The sequence below is a fragment of the Haliotis cracherodii genome, unplaced genomic scaffold, assembly GCF_022045235.1.
Source record: "Haliotis cracherodii isolate W230 unplaced genomic scaffold, xgHalCrac1.p SCAF_2, whole genome shotgun sequence".
NCBI classification, from domain to species: domain Eukaryota; kingdom Metazoa; phylum Mollusca; class Gastropoda; order Lepetellida; family Haliotidae; genus Haliotis; species Haliotis cracherodii.
Window position 1 is genome coordinate 30155310 of NW_027266275.1, and position 15304 is coordinate 30170613.

Consider the following 15304-nt stretch of genomic DNA (forward strand, 5'->3'; position numbering starts at 1 on the left):
TACAGTGGGAAGTTTCTTACTCTGTACCTACCAGGTCTGTCTGGTGAGAGGGCTGAGTCAATGATCGTAACAGCGTCCTGTCGATCCATCACTTGCAGTGAGCTGCGTAACTTCGTCACTGTCCCATCAGATGCCTGTAGAGAACAATGGATGTAGTCTAATTCCCATATGTTCATGCAGGTATAATGTCTTTCGTATATACTTTTATCTTACTATGCCAGAGCTGCTTGATATATATATTACTAATAAAGATGCTCTTAATTGGTATACAAAGTGTGAAGCCCAATTCTGGTGTCCCCCGCGTGATATTGCTTGAATATTGCTAAAACCGGCATAAAAGCATACTTAGTCACTCTTATTGGTATCCTAGTTAAGGGAGATAACTGATATGAGAAAATTACCTCCCTTTCATATACATTGATCCTTTCCCAGCACATGACACCTTTATTGCCATTCCGATATGGTGCAGCCACCAGTGTGTAAGCGGCCATTACAAGAATCTTGAAAATTTTCCTCACATTCGAACAACATATAGCTTTGTGTATGTCTTTTGGAATGCCATAATAGTTAATTTGTAAAAGGTTTAGACTAACTGACAGATGGATTTATGTTTGTTTATCTTAATCAGATTGATACAAGATTGCAGACTCCCGGACAAGCATCAAACTTCCCCCTTACATTCTCACTGGGGGAAGAGTATTCAGCATCCAAACAATCTTCACTTGTTTGTTAACAAGATAGTGAGTCGGTTGCAAGTTAAACTCCATGCATGGTTGCAGTGGGAAGCTGTGACTGGTGGCAACGATACTATAGAGTTCCATGAATGAGCTATCAATGTGAGGAGCTTGGACACTGATGGTGTTCAACAGTACTAATGTACAGTGTTTGAAACAATTTCTCAACAAGACAGTCGGGCAGGGGACCCATAAATGTTGCCTGCCCATCTTCAAACTTACCTGCTCGCATTCAACATTATAAATATTGAAAAATCGCGAAAACGAAAAGAGACAAATCACGTCTTGATTCAGTTGAAATAATGCAAACAATTACTTGAAAATCTACAAGGTGTTATAATAAAACTGAATATGTAAGAAGTCTTAAACTTATCTGCCAGACAGGTGGGCAGGTGGAATAAAATTCCAGACAGCCCAACAGAAAACTTACCAGCAACGGGCAGGCGGGCAGGCAGTTATTTTGGACACTGATAGATAGAGTGAGTGAGCTGTACCAGGAATACTTCTAGGGTGGGGCTTTGTGCTTTTAGATGCTAAATTTGAAAAAAAGGCCCACATTTTCAAATACAAAGGGGCATTTTAACATTGTGCTGTATGGGCAAGTGTGGGTGTACCTCTGGAATATTTGGAATTTTCACCCATGTCAGAAAATTCCTAGAGTGAACCCTGGAGTACACTGACACACAATCATCTAGGTCACAAACAAAGAATATTTTTCAGAATACAATCAAGTTTATGAAGCATCCCACAGCAAAAGACTCTTCACTCACGGGGGGACATCAACAATAACAGCGTGACCTACCTCGAAGTAGTCGAGCAGGAAGCGGGTGGGGCTGGACTGTTCCTTCATGGCCTCCAGGGCGTTGTGGAGGTTGAAGTAGTCCAGCCTCTCGGCCAGGGAGAAAACGTCACGGCCAGGCTGCATTGGGTCAAGCAACTTCGCCAACTCGATTCGTGTCAGGAAATCCAGCTTCTCAAGGTCACCTAGGTCACAGAGGTGTATGTGTTTTACATGTTGACTTGTTCAGCCGACAGTGCCATAAAATAACATATATTCAATCTTCATACAAATGAGTGAATGACTTCTAATGCCATTTGAAAGTATTTCAGTAATATTGCCATGTGCCAACTCAATGTGGGAGAAAAGCCCAAATCGACAGCCATAAACTTTGGATGGTGAATAATCTTAAAGAAGGATCTTGTTCTAATAATAATAAGGCTATTTGTATAGGGCAAAATACACATCACTGAGGGACATGCTCAATATGAAAGTTCAGCATATGTACATATATACAACAGAGAGGGGACAGTAAGATAGTAAAAATATACAAATTCAGTTGTAGTCCAGACTTAAACCAGAGACCATATAATATGGTCTCTGCTTAAACACAATGATATGAGGTGCACCTTTGAGGCTGAAGGGAAGGGAGTTCCATAGAGAGGCACCAGCATTAGAGAAGGATCAAGCACCAAAGGACTTTAGTCTGTATTTTGGTACGGACAGGAGAACATACGTTCTAGGCAAATCTTGGAACCAAACCCACAACCAGCAGATCCTGGCATGACTAAGGGACACAACTCTGTACAGCAGTGTGATAGTGTAAGTGAGTAAGCGTGTGGTAGGATGAGCATTGCCAGAGTAAGATACATTATGACCTAAGACTGAAATAATGACTTGTTGATACTGAGTGTATTCTCATTATTTTGATAGGTCAGAATCTGGCCCAGCTTAAATTAGTTTTTTTTCCATAAGCAGCAAAATTTTCTCTTTGTGATGTGGCTGTTGTTTACCTTGCTGAAACAGTTTAAAATTCATACTGTCCACTCCACTCTCGTTACGGCACGAGTAAATAGACGTAATCTCCGTGGTCTCCCGGTTGTCCGAGGGCACCGAGTCCTCCTGAAGGTCAAGGTCATCAAAACCACCCAAGGGATCTTGTGGGGTGTATATTTCACCTTGCAGGATGCTCAGGATCTAGGTTGCATGAACACAGGAATGGCTCAGTATGAAATCGCTTAAAATCTGTTCCTTTATTAAACAACATAAGATGATTGGATTACCCTGTACTCATCTGTTATATATTCTATACCCTTCTCTGTATTCACCCATGTGTATGTTATACCTCACCTGTATTCACCTATGTGCAACATACCGTACCCTGTATTCACATACATGTATATGTCACATGAGCTATATATCTATGCTGTATTCACATATGTGCAACATGTGCTGTATACCATACACTGTATTCACCTATGTGTTATACACCCTACCCTGAAATTCACATACATGATATGTCACATGTGCTATATACCCTACCCTGTATTCACCGTTGCTCAAGATATGATATATACCATACCCTGTATTCATGTATGTGCTATATACCCTACCCTGAAATATCCTATACATGATATGTCACGTGTGCTATATGCCCTACCCTGTATTCACCATTGCGCAAGATATGATACATACCATACCCTGTATTCACCGATGTGCAACATGTGCTATGTACTATACCCTGTATTCACCTATGTGCTATATACCCCACCCTGAAATTCACATACATGATATGTCACATGTGCTTTATACCCTACCCTATATTCACCGATGTGCAAGATATGATCTATACCATACCCTGTATTCACCGATGTGCAACATGTGCTATATACCATACCCTGTATTCACCTATGTGTTATATACCCTACCTGTATTCACATACATGTATATGTCACATGTGCTTTATACCCTACCCTGTATTCACTGCTGTGTAACATGTGCAATATACCCTACCCTGTATTCACCTATATGTTATATACCCGACCTGTATTCACATACATGTATATGTCACATGTGCTATATATCTATCTATCTATGCTGTATTCACCTATGTGCTATACCTACCCTCTCATTCTCCTGAGTGTAGTCCGCAGGCCTCATGCCGTGCCTCTCTCCCCAGGAGTCCAGACTGTTATCCTCCGCATCATCCCCATCCTCTCCCAATGGGGGGATCTCCTCGTTCTCGATGTTGGGATCAGCACCAGCCGTCATCAGCAGCGCCACCATCCCCACCAGCCCACGCCCACATGCAATGTGTAGTGCAGTGTTCCCATCAAAACAGCGTGCATTGACGTCGGTATCAGTCTGGAATTGCAGATAGTTTGAACACTATGTGTACTTTGAACGCTGACAATGAACAGAAGTACATGTGGAAAGATTTGCAAAATGTTTTTAATCATGGCACACATCTTGATTGTTGTTGTCAGTGTCAGTGCGGCTGTCTTGGTCGCTGACAGTGCTGCTGTCAGTGTCACAGCATATTCACAGCAGCTGGCTGTCAGTGTCGTTGTCACTGTTGCTGTCAGTGTCACAGTCACTGTTCCTGTTGCTGTTGCTGGCTGTCATTGATGCTGTTGCTGGCTGTCAGTGTTGCTGTCACTGTCACGGTCACTGTCAATGTTGCTGTTGCTGTCATCGTTGCTGTTGCTGACTGTCAGTGTCGAGGTCACTGTCATTGTTGCTGTTGCTGGCTGTCAGTGTCACTGTCAGAATCATTGTTGCTGTTGCTGGTTATCAGTGTCATTGTTGCTGGCTGTCAGTGTCACTGTCAGAATCATTGTTGCTGTTGCTGGTTGTCAGTGTCATTGTTGCTGGCTGTCAGTGTCGCTGTCAATGTCATTGTTGCTGTTGCTGGCTGTCACTGTTGATGTCACTGTCACTGTCAATGTTGCTGTCATTGTTCCTGTTGCTGGCTTTCACTGTTGCTGATAGTGTTGCTGTCACTGTCACTGTCAATGTTGCTGTCCTTGTTGCTGTTGCTGGCTGTCACTGTTGCTGATAGTGTTGCTGTCACTGTCAGTGTCACTGTTGCTGTCATTGTTGCTGTTTCTGGCTGCCAGAGTTGCTGTTACTGTCATTTTTACTCTTGCTGGCTGTCAGTGTCGCTGTCACTGTCATTGTTGCTGTTGCTGGCTGTCACACAATTCACACTGGACACTTCTCACATCTGTTTGTCCAGCTAGCTGTATAAATACTGGGTACCCATGAAAAAACCCTTTGGTATATGAGAAAGAACACTGGTTGTGCTTGTCCTCTACTCCTAGTCTGAAAACATGTGCAATCACTGAGCAGCAGTATTAATGCATTAACCACAGCAAGTGTATATTCATATTCATCATCATCTTACAACTGACCTCCATGAGAAGATATCCTGCTGTAGGAAGGTCGTCAACCTCAACAGCGTGGTGGAGTGGAGTACGACCGCTCTTGCCGTCCTGGAGATTCATGTCCGCCTGACCATACACCAGCGTCTTCAGCATCTCCACGTTGCCGCATCGGGCTGCCAGGTGGGCGGGAGCATACCCTGCAGACAAGTTGGGAGAGAACGTTATGGGCGGGAACTGAATAATCCTTCATATTTGCATTACCTGAACACTTTAATACCCTTAAAGACAAAACTGTAATAATTCTTCCATTTTTATAATATACTACTCAACTTATGAGAAAGATACACTTATTATTTCGTGACGCTGATTACTGATATGTATTTGTAAATGTCATGAAATATCACAGTATCCAAATACAGAACTCTTCATAAACCTACTGCAGGTTGGGGATTATTAGGGCTGGGATGAGTCCAAATGGACTACCCGGGTGCCCAGCCCCCTATTATCCGACCCTACCCAGGTACCCACTGTTGGTCTCAAGATTGGTACAAATGTTCATTTGGGAATAGTTGTTACCGGAGCACTGGCAAAAAGTATTTAGATATAGTATAAACCAATCAGATCATGCATATACTGAAATTGACTGAAGCCTTGTCTTTACTCAAACAAATAAAAGTCAGAGGGAATGTGTGCATAGTCAGAAAGACTACTAGTGTAACCATGGAGTCTTATTGTTATTGTCATTAAACAATGTATCACATGACTAACTATGGGTCCGGGTCGTCCTATGGGTATCCAGGTCCTACTCAGGACCTACCCGACCCGCGTACCCGAGTTACCTGTGACAGTACTAGTGTTATAGATGGAATGAAATATGATCCTCCTTTCCCATCATTTGTTTCAGAATCGAACTTGACCTCTTTTGCTATTTTGAGGAAAAAACAACCAGCCAATGGCTTGCAGAACTTCTTTTGCAATTTTTTTGAAAAACCAACTGTTTTTGAAGACTTCTGTTAAAAAACCAGTAGGGAACTCACTTATTTTGAGTTACCAGAAAATGTTTCTACATACTTAACACAATCTGCTTGTAAGTAGATAGCACCATGATACAGCCAATAAATAGCACTATGATAAGGTAAACAAACAAATGTACCCTCAAAATTCAGATAATCCAACTCTGGGAAGGGCTTGTTCTGATTTGCTGTTGGCTGTATATATCTGACAAGAGACTGAAGACAGTCTACACCTGCACCCAACACAGCCAGGTGTGCCGGTGTGTTGCCATGGCGATCGGAGAGGGTGGGGTCGCCCCCAGAATGGAGGAGAATCTCGATGACGTTCTTCTGTTTTGTGATGACGGCTAGATGGAGTGCAGTCTGTGAGGAGAGAACAATAATAAGTCAAATGATTAATTAATCAACTGCCATTTTAAAAAAAAATGCATTTTGAATAAATATCAAGATAAATGTACCATTACATAAGCAAGAATTTGCAACTGATGAAAATATTCTGAAAGTTCCTGTGAATCTAACTTAAACGGATGTAATGTATTTGCCTTTTTGAACACGGCTATAATGTAATCACTGGAGTTTCCAAAACAATAATTAACATAAAATGGTCCGATATAGTAGAGGTATCATTACTACAATTAATGAAAGTCTAAGAACAGTTGTTGAGCAAACATTACTTATACCTTTGCCAAAAACTTTCAGTGTAACATAAGTAATTTTCTGTTTAGATACAGTACAAAAACTGACAAGAACTGGCATAGAGATTTAAGAAATTCAGGAAAATGTGTCCAATTACAAATGTCATCTGGATAGAAAAGAATTCCTACACGTGGTTGAGAGCCATTTCCTTCTTCATTATGATGTGGCTTTGTCCACAAGCATGTACACACTTGACTAACACGTGTTATATCTCCATTCTATTAGGACAAACACCCTGGACCTATTTGCAAGCATAGTTCCTCTTGAAGTGATATCCCTATCTCCATCTCACATACATGTACCACCAACTGAACACAGAATGCTCTCGTTCATGACAGGGATTTGATTGGATAGGTATTTATTTGTGCTGTGCCATACAAATCATGCTGAAAATGAAGCTGTTGTGGCAAATTGTGTGAATTTTTAAATATAGAATTGAAATGTAATACACAGAGATTAATATACGATTATTTTACGAAACGAGTGTCAGAATTCTTGTATTCCCAGGCGAAAACGAGGGTAATACATGAATTATGACTCGAGTTTTGTAAATCAGAATGACAGACATGTAATAATTTCTTTATTACTTATTATTTTACTCTTTTTGAGCTCCCCATTAGTAAACAAATACACTGATCACGACCGCCGTCTTAGAAAACCACAATTGTCGAATGATGTCAATAATATGACGTCTTTTCTAGTGAGATATCATTACAACCCTATGACACCATAAGATTCGAATGACGTCAACAATGCCGTCCAGATGATGTAAACAATACACTGTTGCACGTGAAATGATATTTGCACTTGTGCACAAACAATTTTTATGAACTCGGTTATTTCTAACCCTAAGGTCATAAACTGGATGATTTCCCTACATTAATTACTGTCATTTTGAAAATAATGAATTCAAGCTGATTTTTTATGTTGGGCCAACTGTTGTGTCAGAATGTTATAAGCTGCAGAAGTCAAAATTATTTCTGCTACACTGAAATATCAGGAAGCTACGGGTTGACGAGACTTGTGGCACATGCATTTAAGGAACCAGACGCTGATGTTGCAACTGACCTGTCGGAGGAGGTTGAAGGCGTTGACCCTTGACCTGGCCTTGGGGAGCGTTCCCATTACGTCCAGCAGGTACTGCAAGGCTATCACCTGGTTGTTGATGACTGCCAGGTGGATTGGGCTGGATAGGTACAGGAAGGAGCAGTTAGCTTCAAATTGGCATTTATTCAAGCCTTCCATTCTTTAAATGTTTTTTTTAGATTATTTGCTTAAAGGCATTGGTCGATTATTTGTTGTTGTTGGGCATTGGTTGATAATTTGTTGTTGTTGTTGTTGGGCATTGGTTGATTGCTTGTTGTTGTTTTGGGGCATTGGTCTATTATTTGTTGTTGTTGTTTTGGGGCATTGGTTGATTATTTGTTGCTAATGTTGTTGGGCATTGGTCGATTATCTGTTGTTGTTTTGGGGCATTGGTTGATTATTTGTTGTTGTTGTTTTGGGGCATTGGTTAATTATTTGTTGTTGTTTTGGGGCATTGGTTAATTATTTGTTGTTGTTTTGGGGCACTGGTAGATTATTTGTTGTTAGGCATTGGTCGATTATTTGTTATCGTTGTGGTTGTTGTTGTTGATGGACATCGGTCGATTATTTGTTGTTGTTGTTACTGTTGTAAGAATGTAGAGCCGGTAGGATGACAAGAAAGTACATTTCAAATTCGCTATTTTCTTTCTGGCGTTCTTGTGAAATGTATCAGGAATATTCATTTTATTAAAGCATGTGAACAAATCTCCAGTGAGACACTGTTTAGAATAATAAGAAGTTGAGCTTGTTTTTTGGTCGTCTAAGGCAAAGGAAGAACAATTTTATATTCATAAGTGTGATTCTCAGACTTGGCATTAATTAAGAAAGCCTTAAACTAAATGTTGAAATAGATTCACATTCTTGACTTGTAGGGTCGGTGGATCAGTAAAGCTGGTAGCAACAATTAACACCTAACACCTTTCCAGCAATTTGTCCTTTTTACTGAACTGTGATGAAAACCAAATTAAAACTTCATACTTTCAATACCAATCTTTGAAATTTCTATTGACATTGTAAACATATTTCTCCTCTTTGGGAACCAAGTTTTCATCTATTTCACCCCCCCTCCAAAGTATGAGTAAAGGGTTACAATACAATCATGTATTTTTGCTAGATTTGTTATGAAAAAAAAAGCCAAATATAAAAAAATGCAAATCTTCAATTGCAATCTTTGAAATTTGTTTAGACACTCTTATTTTTTTTCCCTTTTCAAAATAATTGCACAAACTGTTTTTTATATTCAAAAGCTTCATGCATATCTCATCTAATGTAAAGGACACTATGCTTGGAAAGAAGCTTAACTTGTTAGTTTGATTTTCATGAAACAGACAATGCTTACAGATCTCCATTTTCATTTTGTATGGATGCTAGATGGCGCTGTACCAGCAGCAGATAGCGGATGTCCCCGGTCTCTGCGTACTCTCGGAGGGCAACAGCTGTACGCTGAGCCATGCGGATAGCTTCATCTTTCTTCTTGCTCAACTCAATCTTGCCTGGAACTGAACACATTGTCATTGTAATTTGATTGGTTTGAAAAATAACCAGGGTGCAGAACCCGATCCCAACGTGAGTGGAGGGGATGTGATAAACCTGCTGCCTTGTGCTAAAGCCATACTACCAGACACTAGGAGATTGATAATATAATTTTTACTGATATTTGAAGTTAATGTTCTTTGTTGAATGTTTTGAAGTGAAACCAAGTAATTTTTAAACATGTTACATTTCTTTAATACATTAATGCAGATTCAAATAATTATTAAATAAACAAAATACAGTCCAAAAATAAAGCAATTGTCCTCAAGAAAAGGTATATTCATACAATGCATGAGTGATGGCAGCATTTTCATGAAGAGTATAGGACATTTTCAAAGTAGAAATGCAGTCTTCAATTTTTTAAGAAAATATATTATAAAGTGTGTTTCAATTTTTTTTGGCTAACCAGTTATAATCATTACCAGTTATCTCGGAAGGTTAAACATATATAATAAAAAATTATGTAGGCTATTTAAAATCTTTTTTGCATAAATTAATACTAATTTTGGCATGTGAAGATCCAGGTAGAGAACATGTCTTCAGCATCAAATGCTTGCTGCTTATCTCATGCAGTTGCATTGATGTATTTACCAACCTTGCTTGGGGTCTTTCTTAGAGGCAGACTTGTCATCACCATCGGGTGCCTTCTTCGGAGACAAATCTCCAGGAATGGAGGATGACTCTGAGAATCCCTCATCAGTACGTGCTCCCTCTGTTGGTGCATTAGAACTGCTTGTGTCCGATCCAGAGTCCTTGACCTCGCTGTCCTTCACATCCTCAGATCCCTTCTCCATCGGCTCACTGCCAGGACTCGTAGGCTTGTCACTCAGCTTCACCGTGGCCATCTTGGCTGTTGCATCATGGATGTCTGTTTCTCTAACAGTTCCTCTGATTTGTCCTTTGTGTTTGAGTGAAGGAGGATTATCTACACCTGTGATATTCATGCTACGAGACATGTGCTTTATAGGCTCACAGTCCATTGACAGATCAGCATAGGGATTGTCCAGTTCATCCATGTCAGTGCGGTATGGACTGTTGACTGGGCTGTCGTAGCACTCTTGTATGGCTGCAATTCCAAAAATTAAAGATATCAAGTGTTTGTCAATGTCATATTTGTACAAAAAAGTTCAAAAGCTTTGAGTGAGAGAGAGTGAGTGAGTGAGTGAGTGAGTGAGTGAGTGAGGTTTTACGCCACTTTTAGCAATATTCCAGCAATATCACGGTGTGGGACACCAGAAATGGGCTTCACACATTGTACCCATGTGGGGAATCGAACCCGGGTCTTCGGCTTGATGAGTGAACACCTCTCGGCTGCCCCATCACCCCAGCTTAGAATTTCTAGCAAAGATATCAAATAATGATAAAAAAAAGTTATCTTAAAAAGAAAAATACAGAGGAAAGTCTTCTCTGAAAGAGCCAATACCTGTCACTGATGTATATCATGTGGTTTCTTCAATAACAACTAAACAAGCAACATTGCACATCTCACTACACCTTCTTAGCTATGATGTCTCATTCAAACATACGAACCAGGGCAATGGAACTTACAAAACACAATATCGCATACATCTAAACAAATAATAATCATAGGAACATATTTAATCAAAAACATCTGAGCTTTATTTATCAGTGATGCTCAAAGGGCAATGTGGAATGTCGTGTGGAGGGTGTTTCTGTTTTTGGCAGCTCTTGTGACAAGTGTGAGGTACTGGGGTCCTTCTGTGACCCAGATCCCGAACAGGTGAGTGGGTGAGTGGGTGGGTGAGTAAGTGAGTGAGTGAGTGAGTGAGTGAGTGGGAGGGGATGAGTGAGTGAGTGAGTGAGTGAGTGCTTGCGTGCGTGAGTGAGTGAGTGGGAGGGGGTGAGTAAGTGAGTGAGTGAGTGAGTGAGTGGGAGGGGATGAGTGAGTGAGTGAGTGAGTGAGTGAGTGAGTGCTTGCGTGCGTGAGTGAGTGAGTGAGTGGGAGGGGGTGAGTGAGTGAGTGAGTGGGAGGGGGTGGGTGAGTGAGTGAGGGCAGGCAGACGGGCTAGTGAGTGTGAGTGTGACAGAGTGCACTACCTAATACAGACTGCACTACCCACAACAGAGGTAGAATGGTGGGTGTGACCTGACCCTACCTACCTTGTTCAATGGTGGCAGGAACATTTCCTTCTTGATAAACCACGTCTACAAATATCAAAGACACAAAATGAAATTCGAACATTCAAGAAGCAGAATTGCATAGATTAAAATAAAAGATACCATTCTTTTCAGGAGGTATGTGTGAGAGAATGGTTATGATTACAGCACTATTCCATCAACATAACGGCAGGGTATACCCAGAATGGGTTCATACATTGCACCCATCTCAGTGAGTGAGTGAGTTAGGTTTAACGCCGCTTTTAACAGTATTCCAGTTATATCACGACGTGCCAGCTTAATGTGGGAGGGAAGCCTGAAGTTATGCAGGTTCCAGACGTTTACCACTTCAGTGAAACCCACGAGCATGGGTATGGTGCTGACAAACCTAGAAACATAATCAAACCGGGATTCGAACCCACAATCATAGGTTTCTGGCATGCCCATGGGACGCAACTCTGCACAGCAAATTGCGGCGCCCCTGCACCCATCTCAGAACCCAACCAGGCAGGAGCCAATGGTTAAACCACTAGGCTATCCCACTGCCTCTCAAGCTGCTGGAAACAAGTTATTCTGTGTTGTTTTCAGCCAAATTTGCTAACTGATCAACTCAAACAAAGATGTGTGTCAATGCACTACATTAATAATACACACAGCAAAAAAACTAAACTTCTTCACAAACTGCATACAGTTTTAATTCATAATATATTCTGGAAATACAAGAATTAGTCTATCAGATCTTGAGATTTGTACAACATAACTTTTGACTGTACTTACTTCCATTGGGCAGTAGAACCCTGTGGGGGACTTGTCCTCCACCCCCACCCCCTCCGCCATCAGACCCACCGAAACCTCCCCCACCCCTCGAGCTGCCAAACGACCCCCCTGCACCCCCAAAATATGCCCCCCCAAAACCATCCAGTGATGGCATGGCCTTCCTCTTCTTCCTGGCTATTCCATCTTTGTCTGTGGAGAGAACGAAATCAAATGCAACAAACATGTGACCTTCATACATGTGAACATCATACACATTCCACGAGACCCATGGGATCGGGTTGTCAGGCTCGCTGACTTGGTTGATGCCTGTCATCGATCCCAATTGCGTGAATCGATGCTCATGATATTAATCACTGGATTGTCTGGTCCAGACTTGATTATTTACAGACCGCCGTCATATAGCTGGAATAATGCTGAGTGCAGTGTTAAACAACAAACCAACCAACCAATATATTCCATGACTTCAGTACTCAGGAATGAAACTTAAATCTAATATACATTTTGAAGGTTCTATGGTATTAATCTTTTCCTGTTTGAAGGCTCCATATGTTTTGTGGCCAAATTACACTCCGTCTATTAATGGTTGCTGTAAGTTTGGAGCCGTAAGCCTGGAGCCATAAGTGTTCTTGCAGGGTTTCACTGGAGGACATACTGTGTTGGAAACAATGTAATACTCATTAGTTAAGATACCTTATGTACCACTTTCAGTCTGAACAAAACTAATCTTGTTAATCCCCATGGCCAATTCAATCACAAAAGGATGTTTTGGGCCACTAAAATAGTTTTCAAGGCACAATGAAGGGAACCAACCTACATACAGACAATATGGGGCACCAACCTACATACTGACAATATGGGGCACCTGTCTAGATACAGACAATGAAGGGCACCAACCTACATACACACAATATGGGGCACCTGTCTACATACAGACAATATGGGGCACCAACCTACATACAGACAATATAGGGCACCAACCTACATACACACAATATGGGGCACCTGTCTAGATACAGACAATATGGGGCACCTGTCTAGATACAGACAATATGGGGCACCTGTCTAGATACAGACAATATGGGGCACCTGCTGAGATACAGACAATGAAGGGCACCAACCTACATAGAGAAAATATGGGGCACCAACCTACATACAGACAATATGGGGCACCTGTCTAGATACAGACAATATGGGGCACCTGTCTAGATACAGACAATATGGGGCACCTGTCTAGATACAGACAATATGGGGCACCTGTCTAGATACAGACAATATGGGGCACCTGCTGAGATACAGACAATGAAGGGCACCAACCTACATACAGACAATATGGGGCACCAACCTACATACAGACAATATGGGGCACCTGTCTAGATACAGACAATATGGGGCACCTGCCGAGATTGTGGGGGTAGTATGTGATGGCCTTGACCCACCTACCGGGATTGTGGGGGTTGTATGTGAAGGCCTTGGTTCACCTACCAAGATTGTGGGGGTTGTATGTGAAGGCCTTGGCCAACCTACCGAGATTGCAGGGGTAGTATGTGAAGGCCTTGGTTCACCTACCAAGATTGCGGGGGTAGGATGTGAAGGCCTTGGCCCACCTACCGAGATTGCAAGGGTAGTATGTGAAGGTCTTGGAACACCTACCGAGATTGCGGGGATAGTATGTGAAGGCCTTGGCCTCACTTGTCTCCTGGTCACTCTTCCTCTGCAGCATTATCATCACGTTGACGGCCTTGTCGATGGACGTGTTCCGATATGGAGGTGTGCGGAACACGATCGCATACTGAAGTGGGAAGTAATTATGATTGTCATTCATAAAAGTATAAAGATAGTTTTTAATTTTGGTAATGACGTAGAACTTCCTATCAAAATTTGCAAAAAAATCATTAGGTGTTCTCATGACATTTATCTCCAGCAAAGAACTTTGCAATATTTGCACATGTACTATTAACTATCCTGAAGCTGATTGGTCAGTGTAAGCAATGTGACATTGTAATGCTGTACTGCTGAGATGTTCATGGTGTCAATAATTCGAAAACATTCTGTTATTTCCAGATAGTTGAATGATTCAACAAGTTTCTTTTTATGGATGACATTTTACATAATTCTCTTAAATTGTATATATAAAACTTTCGATTACAGATTATCTGTCCCAAGCATTTAAAATGGAGTAATCCCAGGGCATTTAGAATGGAGTAATCCCAGAGCATTTAGAATGGAGTAATCCTAGAGCATTTAGAATGGAGTAATCCCAGAGCATTTAGAATGGAGTAATCCCAGAGCATTTAGAATGGAGTAATCCCAGAGCATTTAGAATGGAGTAATCCTAGAGCATTCAGAATGGAGTAATCCTAGAGCATTTAGAATGGAGTAATCCCAGAGCATTTAGAATGGAGTAATACCAGAGCATTCAGAATGGAGTAATCCTAGAGCATTCAGAATGGAGTAATCCCAGGGCATTTAGAATGGAGTAATCCCAGAGCATTCAGAATGGAGTAATCCTAGAGCATTTGGAATGGAGTAATCCCAGAGCATTTAGAATGGAGTAATCCTAGAGCATTTAGAATGGAGTAATCCCAGAGCATTTAGAATGGAGTAATCCCAGAGCATTTAGAATGGAGTAATCCCAGAGCATTTAGAATGGAGTAATCCTAGAGCATTCAGAATGGAGTAATCCTAGAGCATTTAGAATGGAGTAATCCCAGAGCATTTAGAATGGAGTAATACCAGAGCATTCAGAATGGAGTAATCCTAGAGCATTCAGAATGGAGTAATCCTAGAGCATTTAGAATGGAGTAATCCCAGAGCATTTAGAATGGAGTAATACCAGAGCATTCAGAATGGAGTAATCCCAGAGCATTTGGAATGGAGTAATCCCAGAGCATTTAGAATGGAGTAATCCTAGAGCATTTAGAATGGAGTAATCCCAGAGCATTTAGAATGGAGTAATCCCAGAGCATTTGGAATGGAGTAATACCAGAGCATTCAGAATGGAGTAACCTAGAGCATTTAGAATGGAGTAATCCCAGAGCATTTAGAATGGAGTAATCCCAGAGCATTTTGACATACAGCATTCATTTTTGTGGGACAGCTATTGCTATTTCTGAGTTTCAAGTTATTCTATATATTACTCATTGCCATTCTAATAAAGATAGAATATAAAAAATGGAAATGTCA

General features: G+C 41.1%; 1 protein-coding gene across 1 annotated transcript in view; it reads right to left on the bottom strand.

The window, feature by feature from the left end:
- The window catches only part of LOC139467967 (nuclear factor NF-kappa-B p105 subunit-like), a 42281-nt gene that overhangs the window by 5883 nt on the left and 21094 nt on the right, over positions 1-15304 (bottom strand). Inside the window, exons 9-20 of the mRNA XM_071249584.1 lie at positions 13772-13910; positions 12122-12310; positions 11348-11392; positions 9822-10292; positions 9033-9192; positions 7676-7793; positions 6052-6274; positions 4926-5095; positions 3637-3876; positions 2526-2709; positions 1537-1718; positions 32-134 (exon numbers count right to left, since the gene is read on the bottom strand). Coding sequence (XP_071105685.1) covers positions 32-134; positions 1537-1718; positions 2526-2709; positions 3637-3876; positions 4926-5095; positions 6052-6274; positions 7676-7793; positions 9033-9192; positions 9822-10292; positions 11348-11392; positions 12122-12310; positions 13772-13910 — 2224 coding nt within the window. The remainder of the gene's footprint in view (positions 1-31; positions 135-1536; positions 1719-2525; positions 2710-3636; positions 3877-4925; positions 5096-6051; positions 6275-7675; positions 7794-9032; positions 9193-9821; positions 10293-11347; positions 11393-12121; positions 12311-13771; positions 13911-15304) is intronic.